This window comes from Protopterus annectens, chromosome 10.part0 (genome assembly GCF_019279795.1).
Source record: "Protopterus annectens isolate FY-2018-M chromosome 10.part0, PAN1.0, whole genome shotgun sequence".
Classification (NCBI taxonomy): domain Eukaryota; kingdom Metazoa; phylum Chordata; order Ceratodontiformes; family Protopteridae; genus Protopterus; species Protopterus annectens.
The window spans coordinates 7,276,802-7,304,100 of NC_056744.1; the positions used below are offsets into that span (position 1 = coordinate 7,276,802).

Here is a 27,299-nt window from a genome sequence, read left to right on the forward strand (position 1 = left end):
CCTTTGAAGCTTCAGTAAAGAAATTATTTAAAATTCCTGTCATGGAGAACAGCCTTCTTAGTAGCTGTTACGTCTGCAAAAAGAATTTCTGAACTCCAGTCTCTTTCATCACAAACTCGGTACGTTATTTTCCATAAAGGCAGGGTAGCTGTATGGACCCTTTTTTTTTTTAATCTAAAGTGGCTTCTGAATCTAATATTAACCAGTCCATTCATGTACCGATTTTTCCTAATTTTTCAAGCAAAGGAGAGTACCTGCTACATCTCCAGGATGTATACAGACAATTACGTTTTTATCTACACAAATAAAGAAATCAGAAAATCAGACCAGCTGTTTGTATCTTTCTCAAAAAAATCATCTGGGTTGTCCAGTATGTAAATTACATTGGCTAAATGGATAACTGATTGATTGCATTTCTTGGATTTATTCACAACAAGGTATTTTTCTACCAAGTCCGCCTAAAGCCCACTCAGCAAGATCCTTGGCCACTTCATCTGCTTTTTGGTCAGGAACTTGAATTGATGATATTTGCGCAGCAGCCACATGGTCCAATGCTCATACCATTGTTACTCATTACAAATTGAACCTAATTTCTAGAAGCAAAGCTGCCTTTGGTTTAGAGGTTTTCCGGAATATCCCTCCATGAGGGCCCCCCAAGAATCACATAGCTGGGGAGGAAGAATGAAAAGGATAGCATCAGATTTAACAGTTATGTACTCACCATAACTGGACGTCTGTGTTGTCCATTTTCATTCTTCCTCAACCCCCCCCATCCATTTTTACTGTTCATCAACTCCTTCCCACCCCCAATCCATCCCCTTCCTATAATCTTCTGGAGGAACTTTTTGGATTTCTTATTGGAACTTATAGTTCTGGTTTTGAACCCTATTCTTTGAGCTATCCCTTTCTTTAACTAATGTATGGGGATCTTATGGCACCAAACTCTGTCTGAGGTATTGCGGATGTACTAGGTAATGTGGGTAGAAGAAGGAGCTCGAGAGGTGGATCCAAAATTTGAAGTATGTGGCTGAGTCAGATATGGGGACTGGATCCATAACCCATTCATTGTGGAAGAAAGTAATTGGACAATACAGAGGCCTAGTTATGGTGAGTGCATAGCTTTTAATTAATGAATAATGGCATTAAAAAGTGTTTTGTAATTTGACCTTTGCAATATCAAACTTGTAAATAATCCATTCTAAATAGTATTCTGTTTTCAAAGTTTACTAGTAGGCTGTATATTCTGAGGTTATGGATTGCTCTTACTCATTGTATCAGCATCACAATTTACCTTTATTTTCATATTCTTAGTAGTTGACTTTGTGGTCATTACCATCTAAGACACCTGAAAGCTTGTGATGTAAAAGGTACTGAAATACAGATATTGTCATAGTATTGTTCTTGGAACCTTAGTCTTTGTGCACCATATATGAAGACATACATTGAGCTACCCTCCACAAGGTAGAAGACTTCAGTGGCCATCTGGTTATGTACATTGAATAATGTACACACTGTAGGAAGGTAATTGCTCATCTGCCATCATTTCTTCTTGTTTTATTTTGGCACCCGTAGATATGAATCCATTGAAATTGTTAGGGTATGGATGCAAACTGTGTGCCACATCTGTTCAAATGTCTCATAAACAGACTTATAACCTATCATTTGCTTTTTCTAGATTTCAACGAGCTATGGGTGGAACCCCTTCCTGGGCAGATACAGATACAAAAAAAAAGAAGGGCAGAAAAAGCACAGTTGGTGTGTATTGTGTACCAATATTTTTTATTGGTTTGTAATTCAGTAAAAAGAAAATATGATGGCAAACACAAATAAGTTTGCATTTTAATAAGAATAAAAAGTAGTTCCAGATAATAACATTTTATTTACAGTGGGTGAGATAATTTACTCTTCTTTTCACATTGCCTCATCATAGGTTAGTGAACATAATAAGAGTCAGTACAGCAGCTTGTTTTCTACAAATAAAGCTTCTTTACTTGGGTCAGTAGATTATAATCCTTAAGGTACATATTGTTTATAATCCTTAAGGTACAGATAATTTAATGAACTGACCTTCTTAGAAAATGTTCATGATTTTCTGGTGTATATTTATGATTGTAGATGTCTGTGATTGTGTGATCAATAGTTTTGTCAGCACTTTTTATTATGTAAAAATGGTAAATTACAAGTTATTGTGTATTCCTCATATATAGTACACTGTATATTTAGTATTGGCTCTCCTAACATATTAGTATCCTTACTACAGTTCATACGATCTCTCAGAAATGGCCTTCTCCAGTCTATGTTCACATTGAGAGTATGCACCTCATCCATTACAGCATGACATTATTACATGTAACTCTGCTTCCTTGATTGTACATATGGAATAATAGATAACTAAAGTACTACAATCAAGAAAAAATAAAACTGATTTCACATAAACTGAGTATATTCATTAACATCTCAAATTAACTAGCTACACAGTTTGACTGGAGCAGAGGAAACACATATCCCACAGTGAATTAGTTTCTAAGTGAGGAGAGTAACTAAAAGAAAAAGGAAAGGAAGGAATCTGCCTCCCTATGTAATGTTTCTCCTCTTTCTTCAAGAACTTTTCTTATGGTGAACGTTTGCCACCTGCCTTTATTACCTGTTTGCTCCCTCATTCCTGCCATTTCTTATTGCTTGTTTACTCCCTCATTCCTATCCTTTCTTCCCTGATTGCCTCAAGTAGAGTGAACATCAAAAATTGAATGACTCCCAACAGTTTTTCATCTTCTTGATATGGCTTCTTAGCCATTAAGAGAATTGGTCAAATCAGTTCCACCTTACCGGTAATAACCTCTCTGTTATCTTTAAAAACTTGGGAAAAAGCATTTCCTCTGTTAAATCCCCCCATGTTTTGTAAAAATTATTGTCATTTCTAGGTCTACTTTAAACTGTTAAGTGAGGATATTCCCAGAAAATGTGCTTTCCAGTACCCTTTGTCCCCTTCGTCTGAAGCATTTTATTTAACCTGTTTGGAATGTAAAAGTATTTATGCAAAACTCTTCTAGGCAAAATTCTTGAACTTTCCATTACATATTGCTTCACTTGACATAACATATATCCTCCTACATTTAGACTGGTGTGTCTTCTTCCCAAAATTCTAGACCACTCCTTCCTCATCTTCCAAACCTCTGTCTCCTTCTCTTTTCTTAACATCCAAACAAAGCTGAAATTTTTCCTCTTTGTGATGACTTCTTGCCTTATCCCTGTAATGCATCTAATTAAGAAAGATTAACTGTGTTCCTACTGATTGGATCTGGTCTAAACTCGTAATAGAGAAGTATGGCTTTTCTTGGGATAAACTTTGTGGGTACTTCTTCCCATGGTAGTTGTCTATCCCGCTCACACATTTAGTGCCAGCATTTCAACTCTGTACCCAGCTTCTGCCATTTGTAACTCATGGTCTCACAGCCTGCCTTCTGTTGGCAGAATGTCTTGCCTCCAATCCCTCTTTCTGCCATAATTTGCTAATTTCACTGTCAACATTGTATTACACCAGAACACTAAGTTGGTGTGCCCCTTTTCCAGATATCATCTCAATCATATCTTGACTCTATTCATACCTATCCCTCAACATCTTTTTCCATTTGTGGAAGTAGTCGGTCCTCGTGTAGTTCTCTCAAAACACTAGCTGAAGCGCCTTCCAGTATATATGAAGGAGTAGTAGCCTCCCTGCTTTCCAAACTCTTTAGGCAGTAGTAATCTTTCCTATTTAACCCCTGACTTTGTTCCTGCTAAGATAAAAATCTTCCATCCAGTCACTCTATTTGGCAGAGAACTTTTGTGTCGGGATCTGTTAGAAAGACACCTCCCGATATAAAATGTGAGGTAAAATATGCTAGTGCATTAAAATTCCTTTGTAACTTCTCCAGAGCAACATAGTATGTTTTCTTCATTGACCCCTCCAATGAGGGTGACAGCCAGACCGCACAGTGTTTTACTGGATTATCCTCCCATATCCCTGGCAACTGGAGCTCTAACTTTTGCTTTGTTATTCAGATGTATACTTCTTGATTTAGTTTTTATTGTTTTTTGTTTACATTATACCACCCTTGCTGGCATTTGCAACAAATGACTCCTCCCTCACACACCACTGCTCATCATTTAAACACTAAACTGACTTCTACTTTCTAATCACCTAACCTATGTACAATTACTTGTAATACATAAAATTCTATGTAAGCCATCAGCCTGTCCAGCCCTAAAATCCCTTTCCATAGCTATCACCTAAGCAGATCTCTCCAGTATGAAGACAAGTGACTGCTCTCTGTGCATAGAGCAAACCGTCTACTTCTGCTGCATAGCCAAAATATGGAACCCTTATCTTTGGCCTTCAGAACAAAGTTTAACTTTCATACTTGCTCAAAAAGACTTTCTTTTTTAACTCCCGACTCTGCCCCTGCTCCATCCCAAAGTAAACCCCCCTACTGTACTTTCCCTTTTCCTTTCTCATATGCCCTTCTCCTCTCCAGTTCTACCACATTTCTGATGTCTACTTTTAGTCTGCTGTCCATCATGAGTTTTCATTATGGAAGGATAGATAGGCATCCTTCTTAATATCTCCTATCCAACTCCATTACTTCAGATTAACCGTCATATAAATTTTTTTTTCTGCTGTTGCATGCTAATTGTAAACCAAATGTTTTGTTACTGTATAATGTTGAAGGTATTTTATCAGTATGAGTTTGTACTGTAGTATGTCTCTTGTAATAATTTTGTAATGTGTAATATTTGTAGAAAGTTTTTGTGATGTAACCTGTAGCTTTTCTCAGTGGGCCTCTGATGAAAATGGGCAGTCTGTGGGTCCAGTTGCACTTTCTTAGAAAACAATAAACAATGCATAGAAAAACTGCCAAATTTGTCTGACAGGTTAAAGACCTTATGCAAGTCAGTACTAAGGATTTGCAGTGTAAATGACAATATCTTCAGCACACAAATCTATGTTTGGCTTTAGTCCACCCTGCTACTCTACCTACCCAGCAAAGGCACCAAATAAAATGTAAGTAAGGCCGGAGATAGCAGACCTTGTCTGGTCCCCCAGAGCTGGGAACACTGTTCTATCAAGGACCAAAAATAGATGCATCTATTCTAAGGAGACCAACATGACTCTCCTCCTTGAATTATAAACATCCTCTTTAACCATAGTCATTCTTAATGTATTCTTTATTTGTCTCTTCTTAACAAAGCCACACACTGGTCCTTGCCTATCAGCTCCCAAACTAGAATTGTGAGCCTAGTTGCCAGTATAGACAAGAACACTTTTTATAGCAGTGATTTTCAACCCTTTTCATCTCATTGGACACATAAACTAATTAATTACAAAAATCTTGTGGCGCACCAAAAAATATATTCTATTTTTTTGCCAACCTGACAGAAAAAAATTAGGTATAATTTTGATTGATTTAAAAAATCTTCCAGGGTTTCCAGCCACTCGTCTACCATTGTGAATCAGATCCTGATTATGTCCAATGCTGGTTCCCTGAGAAGCTAAGAGTTTAGCCTCTTGACTCTGGAATGTCTGTCAGGTGGTATGCATTAGATTCATTGTTTTTTTCCCCCATTTCCTTGTCCATACTTCTCAACCACTGAATCTAAAGTCATAGCGTAGGCCTTTAAAAATGTAGCAGATGACCAAATAGAAAAGCACCTTCCCTTCCCCAACATGAAGGTGGAGACAAAAATAAGACATCTTCCGTAATCAAAAAACTGTAGGACTGTATCATTTAGCTTATACAAGCTTGTTCCTAGAATCCTGAAAGTCATGAATAGTTTGTGCTGGCTTTTGATGTTTTTAGCTAAGCTGTGCTGAATGGACCAGTAGCACAGCTGCCTCTGCTATTGGTCCATTTTTCTCATTTGACTGTCCTGTTAGTCTACTGCTCAGACCATTAGCACAGTGTAGCTAGAAAATGGACCAGTACCACTGCTGCCCATGACATTGTGCATTTTTTCTAGTTTCACTGTGTTATTGGTTTGTTCTGAAGAGCAATGGGACAGTCCATTTTTGTAGATGTACCTTGCTATGGGTCCATTCAGCATAGTGCAGTTAGACGCTCTAGAAGCTAACACCATTTATGACTTGTGATTGTAGCAATAAGCTTGTATGATCTATTTGCTAAAATCCTAGTCTCTTAATTTTGGAAGACCTGTTTTTTGTCCCTGACTTTGTGTTGACTCTGTCTCAAATTTGATGAGTCCAAGCACAAATAAAAAATATCAAAGGGAAAATTGGAGCAGTGGAACAAATACTAAAATGTGTCAAAACTGAAAACCTCCACTGAACTTAGAACAATTTTGCGGAATGTTATTGTCTTATGTTGCACTGCCATAACGTCTGCCCATATGTATTCAGGCTAGTCAGAGCATCTGTGCACAGTGCCTCACCTCCATGATAATTCTTGTAGTTACTTAATTCAAAATAAAAGGGAGGCAAAGTGGCTTTTGGTGGATGGTGGAAGGACATTTTATGTGGCAGCAACAGCAGGTGACCAAAGTAATCCTTAAGTTTTAAAAGGCTAACTATCTTTTTATAAAAGCTTGTGGCACACCAGTTGAAAACCCCTGCTTTATAGTAGTGATTCAGAATTGTGATTATATGGTAGGACTCAACTCGTTTGCAATCCCTACCTTTCTTAGGCATGACAATTATTCCCATTTTCTGTTGCCTTTGCCAAGAATGGTCAGCACCTGTCCCATAGGGTTTTGAATATTGGCTAAAACACCGTCCTTCCCCATAGACCATTTTCAGGCAGTGCCAAATTGATAAACCTTCGAAAATTGCAAAACCAGTCTGAGGAAATCTAAAGATGTTTACTACTCAATGCCAGGAGTCCAAACAAGAAACTGCACTCCCTCCAAGCTCTCCTCACCTTGGAGAATCTGGACATCTGCACAGTTATCGAGCCATGATTTAAAGCAGTAGAGAGTATCCTGGCATTGCAAGACTTCAGTGCCTTCCACATATTTATTCCAGCAACTACACAGACAAGGACTTAAGGTGGAGGGTGCTCAATCTACATTAATAACAAGCATACCTCTAGGTTGGTTAAACAGGGTGATGCACTGGCATTCTTCCACATCCAGATTATCATAGACAAGGTCCCATACCATATCCTAGCAAGCTGTAGGTCACTCTTCATATCCTATGAAACACATAGCTCATACCTGGACCTATTGGAGATGCTTACTATTCAACCAAATGCCATACTCATTGGAGAAGTTTAATTATCCTTCTATAAATTGGGAATCCTTCATGACTCCAGCTTTGCAGGTACAGAGATTCCTAGACTTTGTAAACACAAACACCCTGGATTGGTGGTAATTAGTGCACGTGTCTACTAGAGATGCAAATGTATTGGACCTGGGACTCACAAATGTAAGAGAACCCCCCCCTCCCCCAAGTGTCATATCCTCTCTAGTAAGATCAAACCACAAAGCAGTCCTCTTCAAAATAGTAATTCTGTAACACCAGCAAAGCCTGTAACAGAAACAACTAAAAGGCAGAATACCTTTTATTAAGCGATAACTTGTCAAAATTTCAGGGCTCTCCAAACCCACACAACTCAGCAGCATATGCAGAAGAATTCACATAAGTTGTGTACACTCATGTCCGTGATTGCATAGCGGCTACTTTGCCTATCAAGTGAACCCAAAACTAACTCAAAAAACAAACCACCCTGGTGGAATCCAAAATTTAAATAGGTTGTAGAACAAAAAAAAGCTAATATTAAGAAGTCTTAACACCAAAAAAGATAAAGATAAAAACTCTCTAATTAAACTGAATAGACAACCAAAATTCTCTTAAACTGAATAGACAACCAATACTCTCTAATCAAACTGAATAGACAACTAAGAAGACCAAGTCCAACAAAGCAAATTTTGAGGTATGAATAGCGTCCCATTCCATACACAACCATAAGGCCTTCTTTAAATACAAAAAAACTCAAAGACTGCACACAACAACGTGCCAAACTGTTGGTAAATGGAGCCACGTTACTGGAATACAATTCACCTCCACCTTTACAACCCCCCCCCAAAAAAAAATACCATCTAACAGACCACCTCCAGCTATCACTATTGAGCAAGTCTTAGATGTGCTCTTCAAGGCAAAGAATACAACTTCAGTGGGCTCACATAATATCATGATGCCTTGTTAATAGCCCAGAATATGATCTATCAGGGCCACTGGAGTCACTGTTCAACCTTAGCCTCCACACAGGCTGCTTGCCCTGTAAATGGAAGACTGTAAAGGTCATCCTTTTTCACAAGGGTGGACCATCAACATATTCTGGGAATTATAGACCCATTAGACTGACTAGTCTCATATACAAAGCCATGGGAAAAATTGTCATGGAAATGATTAACAGTGACATAGGAAACTTTCAGACAATGGACGTAATCTAGTTTTGTTTTGTCAAAGGCAGGATATACATGCATAACCTGGTGGACTTCTTTGAGAATGTCACTAAGGCAAGGGATGAGGCCAGAATGGTGCATACTACCTACCTTGACCTATTTAAGGCATTTGATACAATACCCCCACTTGTGCATTGCAAACAGACTCACAAAATTAGTTATAAACCTCTATGTAACTTGCTGAATAGTCAGGTGGCTCAAGGACATGACCAAAGAAGTTAGGATTTGAGAGACCACCTCCATAGTGGGGGCGGTCACCAATGGAGTACTCCGGGCTCTGTGTTGAGTCTGCTCCTCTTTGGCATCTGTTTTTTGAAAATCAAGGCCAATATCAAGGTTCTGTGGTTTACCAGATTTGCAGATGATTGCAAGCTAGAAGCAATCATAGAAACTCCCCAAAATGCTGACCTTCTTACAGGAAGGTCTAACACAGACAAATGACCAGTGTCAAAGCAAAGGCATAAAACTCAATGCCAAGAAATGCATAATAGTACCTTTTGGGTAGTCTGCCACCCAGGGAAACTACCTCATTGGCATAACACCCCTAAAAGTAGACATTGTAGCTGGGGATTTAGGGACTCGTGTAGATATTAACCTTAACCTGCCTTTCAACCAACACGTGTCTAAGATATTTAGAAAATTATTCTGTCACCCAGCTTCTAAGTAAGGGCATAGCATTTAGGTCCAAATAAGTTATTGTGCCACTGTAGTCAGCCCTCATCAGACCAATCATAGAGTGCAAAGTCCTGTTTTTTATGTACCTGACCAGGCACATACAACAACTGGAATGACAACAGAGGCTCCTTACAAAATGAATACAGGGTGTAAACCAAATGTCCTATGCAGATCACCTCAAAGCTGCATCTCTTTACTGTTGTTTCCTACAGATTGCTGAGAGGGAATTTACTTCTGACATACAAAGCATTTTTGCATCCCACTATGATGGAACTTTTGCATATCTGCAAAATGAGCAGCACCAGAACAACTAGTCCTAGGGATTTAAGCTTTGCTTGCAACGTAAATAGGGTATGCTGGACAGAAAAGTGTTATCTCAGAGAATCCCCTTTCTCAGGAATGTGCTTCCCATCCATGTGAAGCTGAGCCCTTCCGTAACTCTATTCAACTTGGACCAGTGGATGGGAAATAGGAACTTCACCCTGGTCTGACACCTGTGCCTCTGATGGACAGAGGCAACCGTTAAAGCATACTATAGCTAACATACATGCCTAAAAATAACTCCTAAGGTGCAATAGCTCATAGGATACATTTGGGTTGCATGGCTAGATTTATAAAGGCTCCATTGGTCATTAGCCTAGTATACACTTCTGAACTGTGATGTGGGGACCAAGTCTGGGATTTTACCCACCTTCTGCCATCCCATTGTGTCTGTAATTTTGTGCAATACCTCAGCAGCCTTTTAGCATTGTGTTTGTCCATACTAGGAAGCAACAGATTGTCCAAACACCTCTGTTCTTTATTAGTCAACTGTTCTGCATTTTCTTGTCTAGCAGATAGTGTTTCTTAATAGTTCAATGTAGTAGATATCTCCCCTGGCTCCTCTACAAACATTTTGTTACCATCATCCCTAATTCTTGTGTGACACTTCTGTCAACCTTCTGTTGCCAGTGTCTGGCTGTCAGTGCTCTAATCACTCTAGGTATGTTGACCTGAATCAGTTCATTTGCCACCCTTTCTATCCTCTTCAGCTTGTTGCACTTTAAATTTTGAATCCCTCAGTTGCAATTGCTCCTTAATTGTTAGTATAACTATTATTGTGTAATACCCCAATCCATTGGCAGTTTTCTGCTTGGAGGGCATATTCTGTCCTGAAAGCCTTTCCCTTATCATTCCTGAGTTCTGCTTCAAGATTGCACCAGTCCTTTTGGTTATTTGTTTTTTGGGACTGTACATTTTTCACCAGTAATTTACTCAAGTCTTGCCCAAAATACTTCCTGCATTACTTATGTATTGCAGTCCTCCAGTGAGGCTCTACTATCAGAATTAAGTGGAATTTTAGATTCACCTTCATATATGTATGGTTGGAAACAAGTATAGGTCATCAACATGCTACCGAACCAATGTAATCGCTCTTTTTATAAGAGTATCTTCTTCTTTCAGCTGCTTCCGTTAGGGATCATCACAGCAGATCAACTGTTTCCATTTCTTCCTGTCCTCTGCATCTTTCTGTGTCACACCAACCACCTGCATGTCCTCTCTCACCGCATCCATAAACCGTGTCTTAGGCCTTCCTCTTTTCCTGTTACCTGGCAGCTTCATCCTTAGCATCTTTTCCCAATATACTGTGCATCCCTCCTCAGCGCCTGTCCAAACCAACGTAATCTTGTCTCTCTGGCTTTGTCTCCAAACCTTGTTTCCAAACCTTACAACCTGGGCTGACCCTCTAATATACTTATTCCTAATCCTGTCCATCCTCGTCACACCTAGTGCAAATCTTAATATCTTCAACTCTGCCATGTCAAGCTCTGACCTCTGGTCTCACTACCCTCTTGTAGACCTTCCCTTTCACTCTTACTGGTACTCGTCTGTCACAAATCACTCCTGACACTCTTCACCACCCACTCCATCCTGCCTGTACTCTCTTCCACACTCACTATTACTCTGAACTGTTGATCCCAAGTACTTAAACTCATCCACCTTTGCCACCTCTACTCCCTGCATCCTCACCATTCCTTTGTCCTCCCTCTCATTCACACATATATACTGTCTTAGTCCTGCTGACCTTCATTCCTCTTCTGTCTAGAGCATATCTCCACCTCTCCAGGGTCTACTCCACCTGTTCCTCACTCTCACTACAGATCACAATGTCATCTGCAAACATCATAGTCCACGGGGACTCCTGTCTGATCTCGTCTGTCAACCTGTCCATCACCATTGCAAATAAGAAAGGGCTCAGAGCTGATCCTTGATGTAATCCCACCTCCAACTTAAACGCATCCGTCACTCCCATCGCAGACGTCACCGCTGTCACACTACCCTCGTACATATCCTGTACCACTCTTACATACTTCTCTGACACTCCCAACTTCCTCATACAATATCACAACTCCTCTCTAGGCACCCTGTCATATGCTTTCTTTAAATCCACAAAGACACAATGCATCTCCTTCTGACCTTCTCTGTACTTCTCCATCAACACTCTCAGAGCAAACATCGCATCTGTAGTGCTCTTTCCTGGCATGAAACCATACTGCTGATCACTAATCATCACCTCCCTTCTTAACCTAGCTTCCACTACTCTTTCCCATAACTTCATGCTTTGACTGATCAGTTTAATCCCTCTGTAGTTGCTACAGCTCTGCACATCACTCTTATTCTTAAAAATTGGTACCAAAACACTTCCTCCATTCCTCAGGCATCCTCTCACTTTCCAAGATTTCATTAAACAATCTAGTTAAAAACTCCACTGCCATTTCACCTAAACACCTCCATGCTTCCACAGGTATGTCATCTGGACCAACAGCCTTTCCGTTCTTCATAGCTATCCTTACTTCCTCCTTGCTAATCCACTGCACTTCATGATTCACTACATTCACACATCATCCAACCTTTTCTCCCTCTCATTCTCTTCATTCATCAACCCCTCAAAGTACTCTTTCCATCTGCTCAACACACTCTCCTTGCTTGTGAGTACATTTCCCTCATTATCCTTCATCACCCTTACCTGCTGCACATCTTTACTAGCTCGGTCCCTCTGTCTAGCCAGTCAGTACAGGTCCTTTTCTCCCTCCTTAGTGTCCCAACCTTTTATACAACTCCTCATACGCCTTATCCTTAGCCTTCGCCACCTCTCTCTTTGCCATGCACCTCATATCCTTATACTCTTGTGTACTTCATCTCTTTGACAATCCCACTTCTTTTTCACCAACCTCTTTCTCTGTATACTCTCCTGTACTTCTTCATTCCACCACCAGGTCTCCTTGTCCTCCTTCCTCTTTCCAGATGTCACACCAAGCACCTTTCTAGCCATCTCTCTTACTAGCTCTGCTGTAGTTGCCCAGCTATTCGGTAACTCTTCACTGCCACCCAGTGCCTGCCTTAACATCACCTAACAATTACCCTTTTTCAATTTCCACCATTTGATCCTTGGTGCTGCCCTCACACTCATCCTTCTCTTCTTGATCACCAGTGTCATCCTACAAACCACCATCCTATGCTGCCTAACTACACTTTCCCCTGCCACCACTTTGCAGTCTCCAATCTCCTTCAGACTGGCCCTTCTACATAAGATATAATCCACCTGTGTGCATCTTCCTCCACTGTTGTATGTCACCCTATGCTCCTCCCTCTTGTTAAAATACATATTCATCACAGCCATGTCCATCCTTTTCGCAAAATCCACTACCATCTGACCTTCTGCATTCCTTTGCTTAACACCATACCTCGCCATCACTTCCTCATCCCCTCTATTCTCTTCACCAACATGCACATTGAAATCTGCTCCAATCACCAGTCTCTCACCCTTTATACTTTATCTGTTTTAGTCCTTTGTACCCCATTTTGGACTATAATATGTGAATCCTCGATCTTTATGACCAGTATCTTTTCCCCAGATATTTACAACCCAAAGTCCCTTGTTTTATTTATCAGTCATAGCCAGCCTTCTTCTCAGCTTAACACTTGAAGAAAAAATAAAAATCATATTCCCATCACCAGCTGGTTATCAGTAAGCTCTCCTGAAAGCTGTCTTTATTAAGCAACAGATCTGTGATGTTTCCAAATTTCGCCTTGGGGGAAGGTATAAAGAGATGACTGTCTGTCTGAACAAAGATAACCTTGATTGTCCTTCAACCTATCTTCAGTTGTAGTTCTTAATGTTTTGTCCATTAACACTACAATCCCTCTCCTTTGATCACCCTCATAACTATCTTGTGCAAATACTGTGTATCCCCTTCTTGTTAAATTGTCTTTCTCTTCCCTTTGTAAATGGGTCTCCTGCAGCATTACCCAAGTAACTTCTTCCCTGTTAGTACCTTTCATTAATCTCTCCCTTTTAATGGCATTAGCATACTTAACTCCACCATTTACAGTAGAGCTGGACTTGTTGGATAAGCCTTTCCCTGGGTCATACACAGTCTCATCTACCTTAGTGCTTGTGCTTTCACTTCACTAGGGCATTTCTCCTTTCTTGTAAAAAGAAGCAGGTCCCTGCTCTTTCTTCTCCTATTTGTTCATTTAGCAAAAGTCCCACTTTAATTATAATGGTATATCTTGTCACAATTTTCCTGGCTTGTCTCTCATAAGCCCACTATATAACACTATCAAAAGTTAAAAGACCTGCACTTGTAATTTCTATGCCAGCATTGTATAAATATATTGATTTAATTATGCACATAAACACTGCTTCCAAGGTGAGGGCAAAAACCCTTGTAACACTGATCATCCTGCCCTCTACCCCACCTAAAAGGAGGGCTCCTTCACAAAGGCGAAGACCAACAATAGTCCATCTGTCCTCCTTCCCAACTCTTTCTCTACACTGGGTTACTTGTTACTGACTCCTATGCAGGGTATAAATAAATTAATAGCTATGTTTAACAGGAGGGTATACACATATAGAAAGAAGAGCCACCTTGAGTAACTGACCATTTCTCTTTATGCAGAATCCAGTGATCCACAACCAGTCTTCACCAGTACCTGAACATCTTGCAGTCATTTACATAGTTTTATGACGCTGTTCACCTCGCAAGTCTGTACTTGTAATACAAACCTTATGATAGACATATATATAATTATCTCTGAACCTGCTTTATATCCCACCTTTTAAGTACAATATTAACATTTTCTGCTTTACCTAGTTCTTTCCCTTGCGTCCATGTTTTTGAATTTCTAAGCACTAGTCACATGATGTACTATTTCACAAACCCACTAATACATCTCTTCAAATACTGTGTTCAATATCCAGCAAAGCACAAGTATCTTTTTATACTGCATTAGCTGCCTTTATATCATATGAATGTAAGTAATGTCATCAGTAGATGTTTGTGTAATTGTTTATATACATCACTTGATGTCTGTTCATGTATATTACTGAATGTTTGTTCACAAAATGTGTGTAATATGTTGGAGCTTTTCTCCCCAAGTCGTTGAAAGGGTTTTTTTTTTTGACTAAATCCATTTATACAAACCTAAAAAAAAACATTCATTTAGAATTTTTAAATAATATCTGATTGGTAGAGACAATCCAAAACCTGATAGTATAAAGCTCTGCCTCCACCCCAACATGGTCAGTTATCACATGGTTAAGAGAAATAACTGTTTAGAGGGTTGAAAAAACTCAGCTTGCAAAATGTCAGCCCTCTTGTGACATAGGAGGAAATATAGCAACAAACCAATGAGCAAGAACAAGTGCTTAACAGCAAGTATCTTTCATAGGTGTTTACTAGGCTAACAACCACAAGGGCCTTTTTAAGTCTAGCCATGCAGGTATTATGTTGCCTACAAGTATGCTCTAAGCACATTGAAATGTTATCTTAAATTTTAACTGTGCTAACCAGCAATAGATACATTTTGTAATTCAATAAAAGGCTCCACTTATTACATAAACTAAAATTTCAAGTCACTCACTCTTAAGCAGTCTTGTTTAAGTCCCATCATTACCTAAATGGGACAAAATGATGAAGTTTCAGAAGTTCCTTTACCCTTATCTTGTCTTGTCTATATAGTATCCTCTATTTCTTTAACAGACTTGTATCTCTTGAAAAGAAGAAACACAAAGACCTCCCACCAACATAGTTTCTGTTACCTGGGAGCAGTATGGCACAAAGCACTGCCATTATAGTCATAGTTTCCTAGGTATTGGTGTCAAGCTTACAACCTGTTGGTCTTTTGAGGTGTTTGAATCACTGATCCTATGCTGAAGTGTTTCTGCAGTCTTTTGTACTTATGACTGGTTTTGAATATTATTTATGAAATATCTAACTTTGCTACAAGTAGGACATTTTTTATAGTCATGATAGTTATTGGGTGGTGTATATTTTCTGATGTTCATTGTGTTTCACTGTTGCAGTCATTACTCTTGGGTTATCCTACTGGCAGGCTACCCGCAGTCGGCCTGAATTCCAAAGTCTAGGTCCGGCATCGGTTGCTGTCGCCTCTTCCCTGACGTCAGTGTGCCAGGGGTATAAAAGATTCAGCTGACGCCATTTTCTTCAGTCTTTCTTGCCACGTGGTGCCCGAAGCAAAAGCAGTTCGCAAGTGCAGGTCGGCCGACTCCTGAAATTTTCACAGACGAATTTCAGATCCGAAGTCTTCATTAAAGCTAAGTACCCCATTGGGGAAACTTTTTTCTTGCTTCAGACCGATGTCAGAAAAAGTTAACAATAGTATTTCTTGTGGGAAGCAAATACCTCATAAGGATTTTCATTCTTACTGTATTCCTTGCCTAGGCCCTGATCATAACATTGCTAGCTGTCGGTTTTGTGCTAGATTCAACCAACGCACTATTAAGTGTCTGTTTGATTTTGCTTTTGCCGAAAATTCAATTATATAATGCCGTCGGAACAGCTGATGACCGGAGTTTCTAAAAAATGCAAGAAAAAAGAGAAGGACAGGCATCCAAGATCCAAAACCGACGACGAGGCTTCCGCTAAGCCAATCGTCGATTCGCCGGTTTTCAGTGAGGCGCTTTCGCAGCCCCTGATGCCAGCTACCTCAGAGCCACAGGCCGCTGACGACTCCCACGTGGAGCCAGCTAGGCCTCTGGATGCTCAAAGTATTGGACACTCTGAAATCATTCCCTCAGATGGGTCTGGAGCCGCTGAGCAGGCATCGGCTACTGAGGGTGTCTTCAGACCTACACAGCTATATGTAAAGCTTACTTCAGCTTCTAAAGCAAAGACTAAAGCATCTTTAAAGACAAAGAAACAAGTACAGCATTCTCCAGGACAAACTTCCATGCCTAAGAAACAGATGCTCTAAATGGCCGAAGACCTTATTACCTTGATCAGGGGTTCCCATTCCCCTCCTGATAAGAGGCCTAGGCAAGAGACAGATTATGACTCTTCAAATCAGGTTTCCATTTCCTCCGACTCCTCTTCTGTACAGGAATACTTTCTTCCTCCCTATGAGGATTCTAATGCTGAAGAATCCATTCCTTCAGCCTCTCCTCCTGAGGATTATTCTTTTGGGGAATTCCTGCATACCATGAGGGAGCACTTCCACTGGGAGAGCCAAGATTACTCCGAATCAAAGAAAAGGCTTAGAGATTTTCTTTTACTTCCTCAGCACAGGCCTCTTGCTATTCCCCCTGTGCTAGACATTGTAGAAGATGTATTTTCAGAGTCCGGCCTTTCTCCAGACTCCTTACCTCCAGCTCCTGTTAAACCAGACAGATATACTGGGTTCCAGATTCACATAAATTTCTTTATAAAAGCCCTGCTGCTGACCCAGAAACAATTTCTCTGGGTCCCAAAGGGGTTAAGGCCGCTACTGCAAAATACCCTATCCCTTCTGACAGGGATTCAAGGGCACTAGACAGATGGGGGAAAAAGGTTTACACTTCTGCTACTTTGGCTCTGAGGGTTTTAAATTGTCAATTTCATATGATTAAATATCAGCAATACTTAATGTCACTGTTAAAACAGAAAATGTTGGCCAATTCTGATTGTGCAGAAAATAAGGAAATGCAGGATTTATTGCATGCAACTGAACAAGTGGGAAAGCATACATTGCAATGTGGTTTTGATTCTCTGGAGGCCTCCTGCAGGGCCGCAGTTACGGGTTCTGTCATTGGGAGGCATGCTTGGTTAAAGGAACAAAATCTGCCTGATCATGTTAAAGCAAAATTATTAGATGCTCCATTACAGCATGATACTTTATTTGGTGTTAAAGCAGAGGAGGTTTTGAAGAAAATGGAGGTCAAAGCGAAATCTATGCAAACAGTAAAGGATTTTTTACAAGTTCAGCCACCAAGATTTAGCAGGAACTGGCCTACAAAAGAATAGGTCCTTTCCAGTGTCGGACAGGCCACAAAGAGGCAGATACAGACGTCCCAGAGGCAGATCCCAGCCCCAGGGCTCATACAGACCTAAACAGTGGGGCGCTTCTACCTCCAAAAGTGGAGAAGACAAAGCACAGCCATACAGGAAACAGTCCCAATGACTTGCCTCTGCCAGCACCAAGCACTTATCTTCTTGCAGCCCCCTTAGGGGGAAAACTAGCACTTTTCTCTCAAAATTGGCACATGATCACCCAGGACAAATGGGTATTGAATATAGTGTCCCAGGGCTACAGGTTCCACTTTCAAACCTTGCCAAAGGCAAAAGGTATGCCAAACCTGCCACACAATCAATGAGCAGAGGCAGAAAAACAGGTTTCGTCCCTTATGAACATGAGGGCCATTCAGCAAGTACCACAGCAAGAGCAGGGACAAGGATTTTACTCAAGATTTTTCTTGGTACCCAGAAAGGACAAAGCCTGGAGACCAATACTGGACCTATCTTTTCTAAACACATTTCTGGAAGTTCCAAAATTCAAATTGTTAACTCTGCAGCAGCTTCTGCCCATGCTCTGCAAGAAGGCTTGGCTTGTAACTTTGGACATAAGAGGCATACCTGCATATCCCAATCAGGCAATCTTGCAGAAGATACCTCAGATTCATAGCTGGCTCAATGCACTACCAATTCTCTGCACTGCCCTTTGGCTTATCTACTGCACCCAGGGTCTTCACAAAATGCCTGGCACCAGTAATTGCATTTTGCAGACAAAGAGGAATTCAAATATATCCTTACTTGGATGACTGCCTTATACAAGCAGAGAACAAGGACACTCTACTAAAGCATCTGGCGTTCGTAAAAAGATTATTAATTTGCCTAGGGTACACAGTAAACGAAAAGAAATCAAAACTAGTGCCCTCTCAAGAGATAATATTCCTGGGTGCAAGCTTAAATACAACTGCCCAGATGGCTTATCTCACGCCAGACAAACAAAGGCAACTAACTTCTTACTTCAAAATGTTGGCAACAAAGACCCAGTTATCTGCAAGAAAAATTCTGCAGGCTTTGTGCTTCATGGCATCCTGCATTCTGCTAATTCCATATACCAGACTGCATATGAGGAAACTTCAATGGTACCTAAAAAGTGTCTGGACTCAACATTGTCAAAGCCTGGAAGCATTAATTACCCTCATTCCTTGCCTGCAACAGAAGTTTCAATGGTGGGCACATGCCTGTCACCTCAACAAGGGACACCCATTCACTCTACCCACAGCCAGGCAGTCAATAACAACAGATGCATCAGATTATGCCTGGGGAGCACACATGACAAGAAAATTTATTCAGGGCACCTGGTCCACAAGCCAAATCAATCAAAAAGAGATGCTAGCTGTTCAGAATGCCCTGACCGCTTTCAAGAATCTACTCCATCCAGGGCAACTACTGATAAGGACGGGCAATACTACAGTCATGTGGTACATAAACAAGCAGGGAGGCACACATTCCTACCCCCTCTGCAGACAAGCCATGACTTTGTGGGACACAGCATTGACTTATTAAGTACACCTGCTAGCACAATTCCTGCCAAGAAAGAACAATACTCTGGCAGACGAACTAAGCAGAAACCTCACAGATCCCCACGAGTAGAAACTGGATCCACAAGTCTTCAGCATGATAACAAAGGAATGGGGATGCCCAGACGTAGATCTGTTTGCTTCCCCTCATAACTGCCAACTACAGAAATTCTGCACAAGGACTTATCACAAGCAAACATGGAAAGTGGATGCTCTGTCATTCAGCTGGAAAAATCTAACAGTATATGCCTTTCCTCCTCTGCCTCTCCTCCCAAAGGTACTCCTAAAGGTCAGACAAGAGAAGCCAAGAATGATTCTGATTGCCCCAGACTGGCCATGCCAGCACTGGTACCCAATCCTAAAAAGCTTGTCTCAAGGGCCAGCCTGGACATTGCCTCTAATTCCTCACTTACTGACCCAGCGAAACAATCAGATTCTGCACAGCCAACTCAGGACCCTAAATCTGGCAGCATGATGGATAATGTAACCATTCAAAACACACCTCTCTCTAAAGCAGTGATGGATGTTATTTTGGAGGCCAGGAGGCCCGGTACCAGAAAATCTTGTGCAGAAAAATGGAAAAGATTCTGCGCTTGGAACCAGGCACAAGGAATTGACACATCTGTACCAAATATTCCTCAGATTTTACAGTACCTAACTGAGATGCTGGACAAAGGCCTATCCTTTTCATCAATTAAAATTCATGCCTCTGCCATTTCAGCTCATTACAATACAGAACCTCCTATTTTTTCCCATCCATTGTAAGGCAGTACCTCAGAGGAACCAAACACATATGACCTCCAAGGAGAGCCCCAATACCTGCATGGGACCTCAATTATGTCTTGGAAAAACTCACACTGCCGCCTTTTGAGACAGCCAATACAGCTGATATAAAGTTTTTATCTTGGAAAACAGCTCTGCTCCTAGCAATAACCTCTGCAAGACGAGTTTCAGAGTTACAGGCACTCATGGCTGTGGAACCTTTCATCATTTTCCATCCAGACAGGGTTTCTGTAAGGATGAACCCAACATTTATGTCTAAGGTAGTGTCCAGTGTGGCCCTTAACCAAACCATTCATTTGTCTACCTTTTATCCAAACCCACAGAATAAGGGTGAGAGACTTCTGCATTCCTTGGACATACACAGACAACTGCGCTTCTACTTGGACAGAACTAAAGCTTTCAGAAAAACTGAGCAACTTTTAGTGGCATATGCTGCGGGATCTCAAGGAAAGCCTATCTCAAAACAGACTGTTTCAAAGTGGATAGGCCACTGCATTCATTTCTGCTACTCACAACATGGCAAATCAGTGCCTAAGGGCATTAGACCTCATTCTACCAGGGCAGCAGCCACTTCAGCAGCCTTTCTCAGAAGAGTGCCAACCAAAGTCATTTTAGAGGCTGCAACTTGGAGTTCAGTGCACACTTTTACAAAGCACTACCATTTACCTCTACTCTAAATCCAGAGCAGGATTCACCACTGCAGTTCCGCAGGGCCTTATAGCCCCTCCTAATCCTATTTAGGTCCAGCCACCCAACCTCAGCTTTGGGATTTAACCCAAGAGTAATGACTGCAACAGTGAAACACGATTAACATAATACAGTTGTGTACCTACCATAAATATAGATGTTCAAGTGTATTCACTGTTGCAGTCCAGGTTACCCACCCACCATCCCCCTTTTCCTTGCTGGGACTTACCTATACTTCTCTATCTTATACAACCTATGTGGTGTATTTGCTTGTAGATGAAGGAAATGTTTATTTTACTGCATGCATAATTATTGGCATAATTTTTTTTAGCCTACCATTTTGGGGGCACCTGACATCTGGGGCAAGAAAAACTGAAGAAAATGGCGTCAGCTGCATCTTTTATACCCCTGGCGCTCTGACGTCAGGGAAGAGGCAACAGCAACCGACACCGGACCTAGACTTTGGAATTCAGGCCGACTGCATGTAGCCTGCCAGCAGGGTAACCCAAGAGTAATGACTGCAACAGTGAATACACTCGAACACCTACATTTATGGTAGGTACACAACTGTACTTTTTCCTCCTTTATTTATTTCTAATTTTATTTATATTTGTTTACTGAGGTAGTTGGACTATTTCCAGGCACAGCCCGGGTTAAAGCAAAACATATGTATAGATACAAGGATATGATAAAAACAAATGTCTGAACATATTTACAGATGCAAGAATATACTACATTTAATTCAAGAAGCAGTTAATGGTGTCAAAACGTGGATGGAAAAATGGAATTATGCGTAGCAGAGCTTTATGGAAAAGATGTAGCCATAATGACTGTGATGGCTTATGCTACAGGGATAGCAGCATATCATTATGTAGAGAGGTATGAAGACATTAGAAGAGGCTAGTGAGAACATTTACAAGAAAGGATAATTTCAGGAGAAGACCAAGAAAAGGTGCGACAGGCATGCAGAGGGAAGAGGAGTAATATCTGTCTCACCGCCCACCAAACTAACTCCAGAAAGTAGACTCTCTTGCACTGACCATGCATTCCCAATCCTAGCATTTAAACTGTGGGATGCCATTCCTGTCTGTCTGAGACATCCAAAAGTAACTCCAGACAACAGCTCAAAGAACATCTCTTCACCCAAGCTAAGTGCATCTGCATTCACTCATGTCATGTTACATGAACAGGCAGCGCAGTGGTGCAGTGGTTAATGTTGTCACCTCACAGCAAGAGGATCTCCAGTTCAATTCTCAGCTGGGGTGCCTTCTGTGGGGAGTCTGCATGTTCTCCCTGTGTTTGTGTGGGTTTCCTCCGGTTACTCTGGTTTCCTCCCACATTCCAAAGACGTGCCTGGAGTGGGCCTCTGCAGAAAATAGGCTGTGTCCCAGTTGGACTTTCCCAGTCAACGAATGTTAAATAAATAAAACATTATCCCTATTTATTCTTCCTTATCTCATCTTGTCGTCCCCTTTACTTATGGTCTCTCATTCATCCTACCTCCTTCTTCTCTTTGTATCTCATTTGCACTTCGTTATAAGTTATTTGATTTTTTGTTATCCCTATTTGCTTTATGTTCTTCTTGCAAGTTTTCAAATAGAATCTGTTTAATCATTGCTTTGTAAGCTAAGCAGACGATCTCTCCTCACCCCCACCATAGTCTCTATGATGGACAACATAAGTAGTTCCTGTAACTTGGCCTGCATGCTGAACGTAAGTGTTGTAAGATTGTTTCTAATGTAACTCAGGTTTACCTTTTCTCCTTGTGAACTGTGACTCAGGTTTACCTCATCTCCTTTTGAACTTGCCTTTCAGACACTCATCCATCTGCTTAACTTGGTAAACTACTTGAAACTTCAACAAAGGTGTCTTTATCCTTCCTACAGGGAGGGTATTAGAGAGAGAGGGATGAGAGAGAGTGAGAGAGTGAGAGAGTGAGAGAGTGTCCTAGATCTGCTAGTTAGAGATTTTATCTGGACTAAAGATTTTATCTGGACTAATTCTGTGTACTGTTTCTTGTTAGTCCTGTTACCCTCTGGGTCATGGGTAGGACACCAGATTTGATTCGAGCCTCTGGAGGTTACTTCTGCTTGTCTCCTTCTTTTGTGTATGGGTTGATTGTATCCAGCCTTGTTGTGTTGGTTGGGTTTGGTTGTTTGTGTTGGTTATTGCTCTAAATGGTTTCAGGCAATTCTTGCCACTAGTCCTTCTTGGTCCGAATAACTGACTTTCTGTGACGGGGGGGGTTAGGCTTCCCCTGATGGGAGGAGCTTAGCAAGTCCCCTATCACAGAAAGTCAACGGAGGGGATTCTGAGCTCTAGAAACCTGCCAGTGTCAGGTTTTGTGCAGGCACTGACCCCATACACCACTGAAATGTTATGAAATTCAAACATCTGCTATTGCAGGTAAGTAGGACCAAAGCACCTGTACTTCAAGATCACTGCTACAGTAGTCTTAACTACATGGATTGTATCCTGCTAAGGATATATAACAGCTTCCAAAGCTTCAGGGCACCTTACACTTGCCTAAACTGTTAGTCAACTCAAGCTGACCTGACTAAAAAGAGAGGTTTTGGTGCCATGCCCTTCAGAACATTCCTTCCTCTGAAGAATGCTCCTCTTGCAGGTTTTTGAGGGTCATTGGTCAGCTAATGCTTTCCATTGCTGGGAAGATAAGTTCCCTTTGGGGGGGGACCTTCCATAGTTGCTTTTATGTCAGAAATTGAAGTTTTTTTTTCTGCAAAAAATACTTTCAAAGTTAGGAAAAAGTGCTTTTATTAACTGTCACATGACTTACTTTTAAACAGAAGTGTTGTTTTTTTTACTTTTGCAGTAAAACATTGTTTAATCTAAAACTACTTTTTCCAAGGTAAATTGTTTTATTTTACTTTTGGCAGCTGGGATAAGTGTTTAAATGCTGTTTACTGTGTTTTTCATGGAAAAAAGTTACTTTGTTTACTACTTTCCTGTTTTTATCAACTGTTGCTGCCTGGCTTCCCTGGGAATCTGGCATCTTGTTTGACTTAACCGTGGTAGCTCTTTCTTTAGCCACAAAAAGAAGAAAATTACTAAACAGCATTTGCCACAACATCAGGTGCTTAAGTGACTCTACTGTTGCCATTTCTGGTTCCTCAAACAACTCATTTTCCTTGGCTTCTCCTGATATAGTCTCTGTAGCTACCATAGATTGGGAGTTAGATGTGTCCTTTGCTAATGTTTGAGTGTGTTTTGCAGGTGAAGAAAAGCCACCCTTGTCAGTTCCGTGAGAAGGAGCAGGGAATATATTGTTGCCTAACCAGAGTGCTAGGCCGATCCCCAGAAAGCTTTTTTTCTTCTGGTAAAAGGGGGTCTGCTTCAGAAATTCCTGAGAAAAAACTTAGACGTATCATCCACTGTTTAAGACACTTTGGACAGGAGTGATTCATTGGACTTGGCTTAGAGTTTAGTTCATGCTGTTGAGCCTTCCATTTTAAATGTTAGTGGTAAAAGTTAAAAAAGAAAGGATTTTTCATTTTCTGAAGAGGTTCTTGAATTTGAAGCACAAAATGATCATGAAGGGAGAGACTGAAATTACTCTGTTTGGGTTTTGATTCAGATTCTATGGAGGATGTCACCTGCCAGTCCCTTTTGAAGGGTTCTCTTTTTCTGAAACTATTTTCTAGAATAAATCTGTTTCAGTGGGAACATAGTGACATTCAACAATCCCTAATGAAATATGATCTTTTGCAACTGAATTTCCTGAGCCTACTGTACCTTCTCTTGTACTTTCAGCTTTGGAGGAGGTTTGTCATAGCCTGTAACTTGCCTGACAGTCAGCCCACTGCCGTCAAGAAAGGAGATAGATTGTATAAAGTACCAATGTGTACTAATCCCAGATGAGACCCAGCGACTATTGCTCTGGTAAACTCAGTTGCTGGTAAATCATCTTGTTATTGCCAATCTTTCTTTTTCTGACAATGATGAGAAGGTTTTTGACAGATTTGGGGAAAATGTGTATTTTGCAAAACTAGTTTTTAGAATTCTCTGCTGTCAAGCACATATGTTAAAGTTTATGCTGGTCTCTTTTGAGAACATAAGGAATATTATGGCATCGGTTTCGTCTTCTGAGGAAAAGACTTCTTTGTGTAATTTAATTGTTTGTTTCTCTCTCAAGTGGTTACCCACTGTTTAAAATTCCTTTTGATTCTGCTGATGCTACTTTTTGGCCTGCTGTCACTGGAACTGTAATGAGGAGGTTTGGTTGGTTGTGATCGCAAAACCTTCCAGATGATGATAAAGCTGAAATTTTAAATTCTCCCTTAGATGGAGAGTTAGTTTTCGGCCCATCTGCTTCAGATTTCCTTAGAGCGTGTTGTGAGAGAACTAAGCCAATTCAAAGAATTTTCCAGATTTTCATCCTTCCTTTTCTAAGGTTATCAAGTTGTTTAATGCTACCACTGCAACCTGTTTTACAAAGTAAAATAAACGCAGCAAACTGCTAGTTAAGCAAATATTTAAAAAGGCAGCGAAAAAGTAGTCCCAAAACGAAAGGTGGAGCCCCCCAGAACAAAGGACAGTTTAATAAGTTGAATGATTATCTACTAGACTCCCCTCCCCCTCACATCCTGGTAAACCCTTAATCTTTCCAGAAGTCTGAACCTCCATTTCTCTCGTTGACAAACAGATTGCTTCAAAAGATGTTTTTTTTTTTTTAAGTAATCCACCAGGGTTATAGATGACAGTGGTAATCTCTCTCTCCTTTTCTTGAGATTCCCTCTCATCCACTAGACAAAACTCCTCTTTTTTCCTTTCTGTCCTATAGTACCTGTTGTCTCAGGGGTGATAGAGGAGGTCCCTATTCCTCAACTAGGATAAGAGTTCTATTTAAATATACAGTTTTTGTTTGTTTGATATCTGAAAAGCAGAAACAGTGTTTGTTGCAAACTCTGACCTGCATCTCACCTAACAACTCTGACTTGCATCTCACCTAACTACAGTTCTAACTGGTTTTGTAAGCAGAAACATACTTGGTATTTGTAAGCAGAAACATACAGTTGTTTGTTTATTTGGTATTTGAAAAGCAGAAACACAGTGTTTGTTACACATTCCAACCAGCATCTTACCCAACTACGGTGCCTCTTTAACCTGTTAGACTTGGTACATTGTTAAATTTGTCTATTATGATCTGCCTAGACACTGTTTCCTATTCTTTGTGATTTTTTTTTACTCTTTCATGGACATTTATGTATGCACCTACTAACGGTACCATTTCTTGTACCCACTCTCTGTCTTCTGATAAACTTTCCATCACTCTCTGACTGATATCGTATACTCTCTCCCAGTTTGTCTCCATTTTGCTAGAACTATACTATTCACTTTCTGCTCACACTCTGTTTATTTTTTGTCTTTTCACTTTGTTCGGGCCATCCACAAGCCTCGGGATTGCGCCCCCCCAACTTTGGTTCTGAAGCAAAATTTCAGCAAAAGCTCAAATCAGCCTTGGGAAATCTTAACTTTTATACACAAGCCTTCCTTTACAATTAATCATTAGGTGAATGTCATTGAATTGTTTTTAACAATTTTCTCTTACTTTGTGACTATTGTTGTGAGGTGAGCACAGCTGCATTGAGCTCCATTAATCTTCCAACTTGGAGAGGTTTAATCAAGTTGGCCACTAGGTAGCAACATACTTTACAAATTGTATAAGATACTTATTCCCTCTGTATGCAAAACAGATGAGCTCCAGAGTCTAAGATTAAAACTATTCTAAAACAAAACTTTAGTTCTGTCCCAATTCCCTTAGCTCTACTCATCCTTAAAGAGCTTGCTAGCAACCTTTGTTTTCTGTAAGCTTAAATTCTCTAGCGTAGTGTATTGTCTAACTTAGATTTCCTGGCTCCTGATTGTTTTTTTCCTTTTCTTTTTGGACTTCCTCCTGCTGGGGCTTGCTCTGCCCGCTCTGTTCACCCTTCAGGCTCACTCCGCTCCCCTACTCTGCCCCCGTATCCCACCTGCCCCCAGTGCTTCAACTCTACTGCACTAGGCTAACACTCCCTCACTCTATCCATCCAATTAGACGCACTTCCTGTTATCCTGTTTCCTCCTCCTAGACTTATAACATGCTCGTGCTTCACCTATCACTTCTTACTACACTTGTATTACTATCTCATCTCACTACTTATAACCACAACACATTCCAGACACCCACTTGTCATCATACCACAAGCCCACCTTACCATACTAGTCCATGTACACATCTCACCATCTGTCCTACACTCGTCAGTATTACTAGCCTCCAATATTTTCCACTTAAAATAACACCTATAGAGAGTCACTATAACCCTTAGTTATGTAACAATGAGCTTATCAAACAATTGAAACTACTTATCAGAATTACCTCTAGGCTACTGCTTAGTGATGACATCCACCCCAACCTTGGACCGCTCTCAGATAACACCAACCCTCCTATTCACTCTAGTCTCAACACCCCATACGCATCCAATCCTAAACAGAAAAAAGTCAGACCCTTTGCTAATGAACATTAATATTAAAAGTATAGGCAACAAATTAGACATCCTCCATGCTACTCTAGCCATACTCCCGAGACATAGTTTTAGCCATGTTTCAGTGATTATTACTAAGTACAAAAGATACTGAAATACTACCCCTAGGTTACTCCATTCTACGGGTGGATAGACTCCACAAAAGAGGAGGTGGAGTCACTATCCTCTTTAAAGACCATCCCACTTTAACTTTCCTTGATTGCAAAACACCACAACTTGACAGTGCAGAAATCATCTATACCACACTAACTATAAATTCAAGAAAAACAATTAATATAATTGGCTGCTATATCCCACCTGGAAATAAT

General features: G+C 40.6%; 1 protein-coding gene across 1 annotated transcript in view; it reads left to right on the forward strand.

The window, feature by feature from the left end:
* UTP18 (UTP18 small subunit processome component) overlaps positions 1–27,299 on the forward strand; it is a 972,748-nt gene that overhangs the window by 131,461 nt on the left and 813,988 nt on the right. The window contains exon 2 of the mRNA XM_044084934.1: positions 1,676–1,755. Coding sequence (XP_043940869.1) covers positions 1,676–1,755 — 80 coding nt within the window. The remainder of the gene's footprint in view (positions 1–1,675; positions 1,756–27,299) is intronic.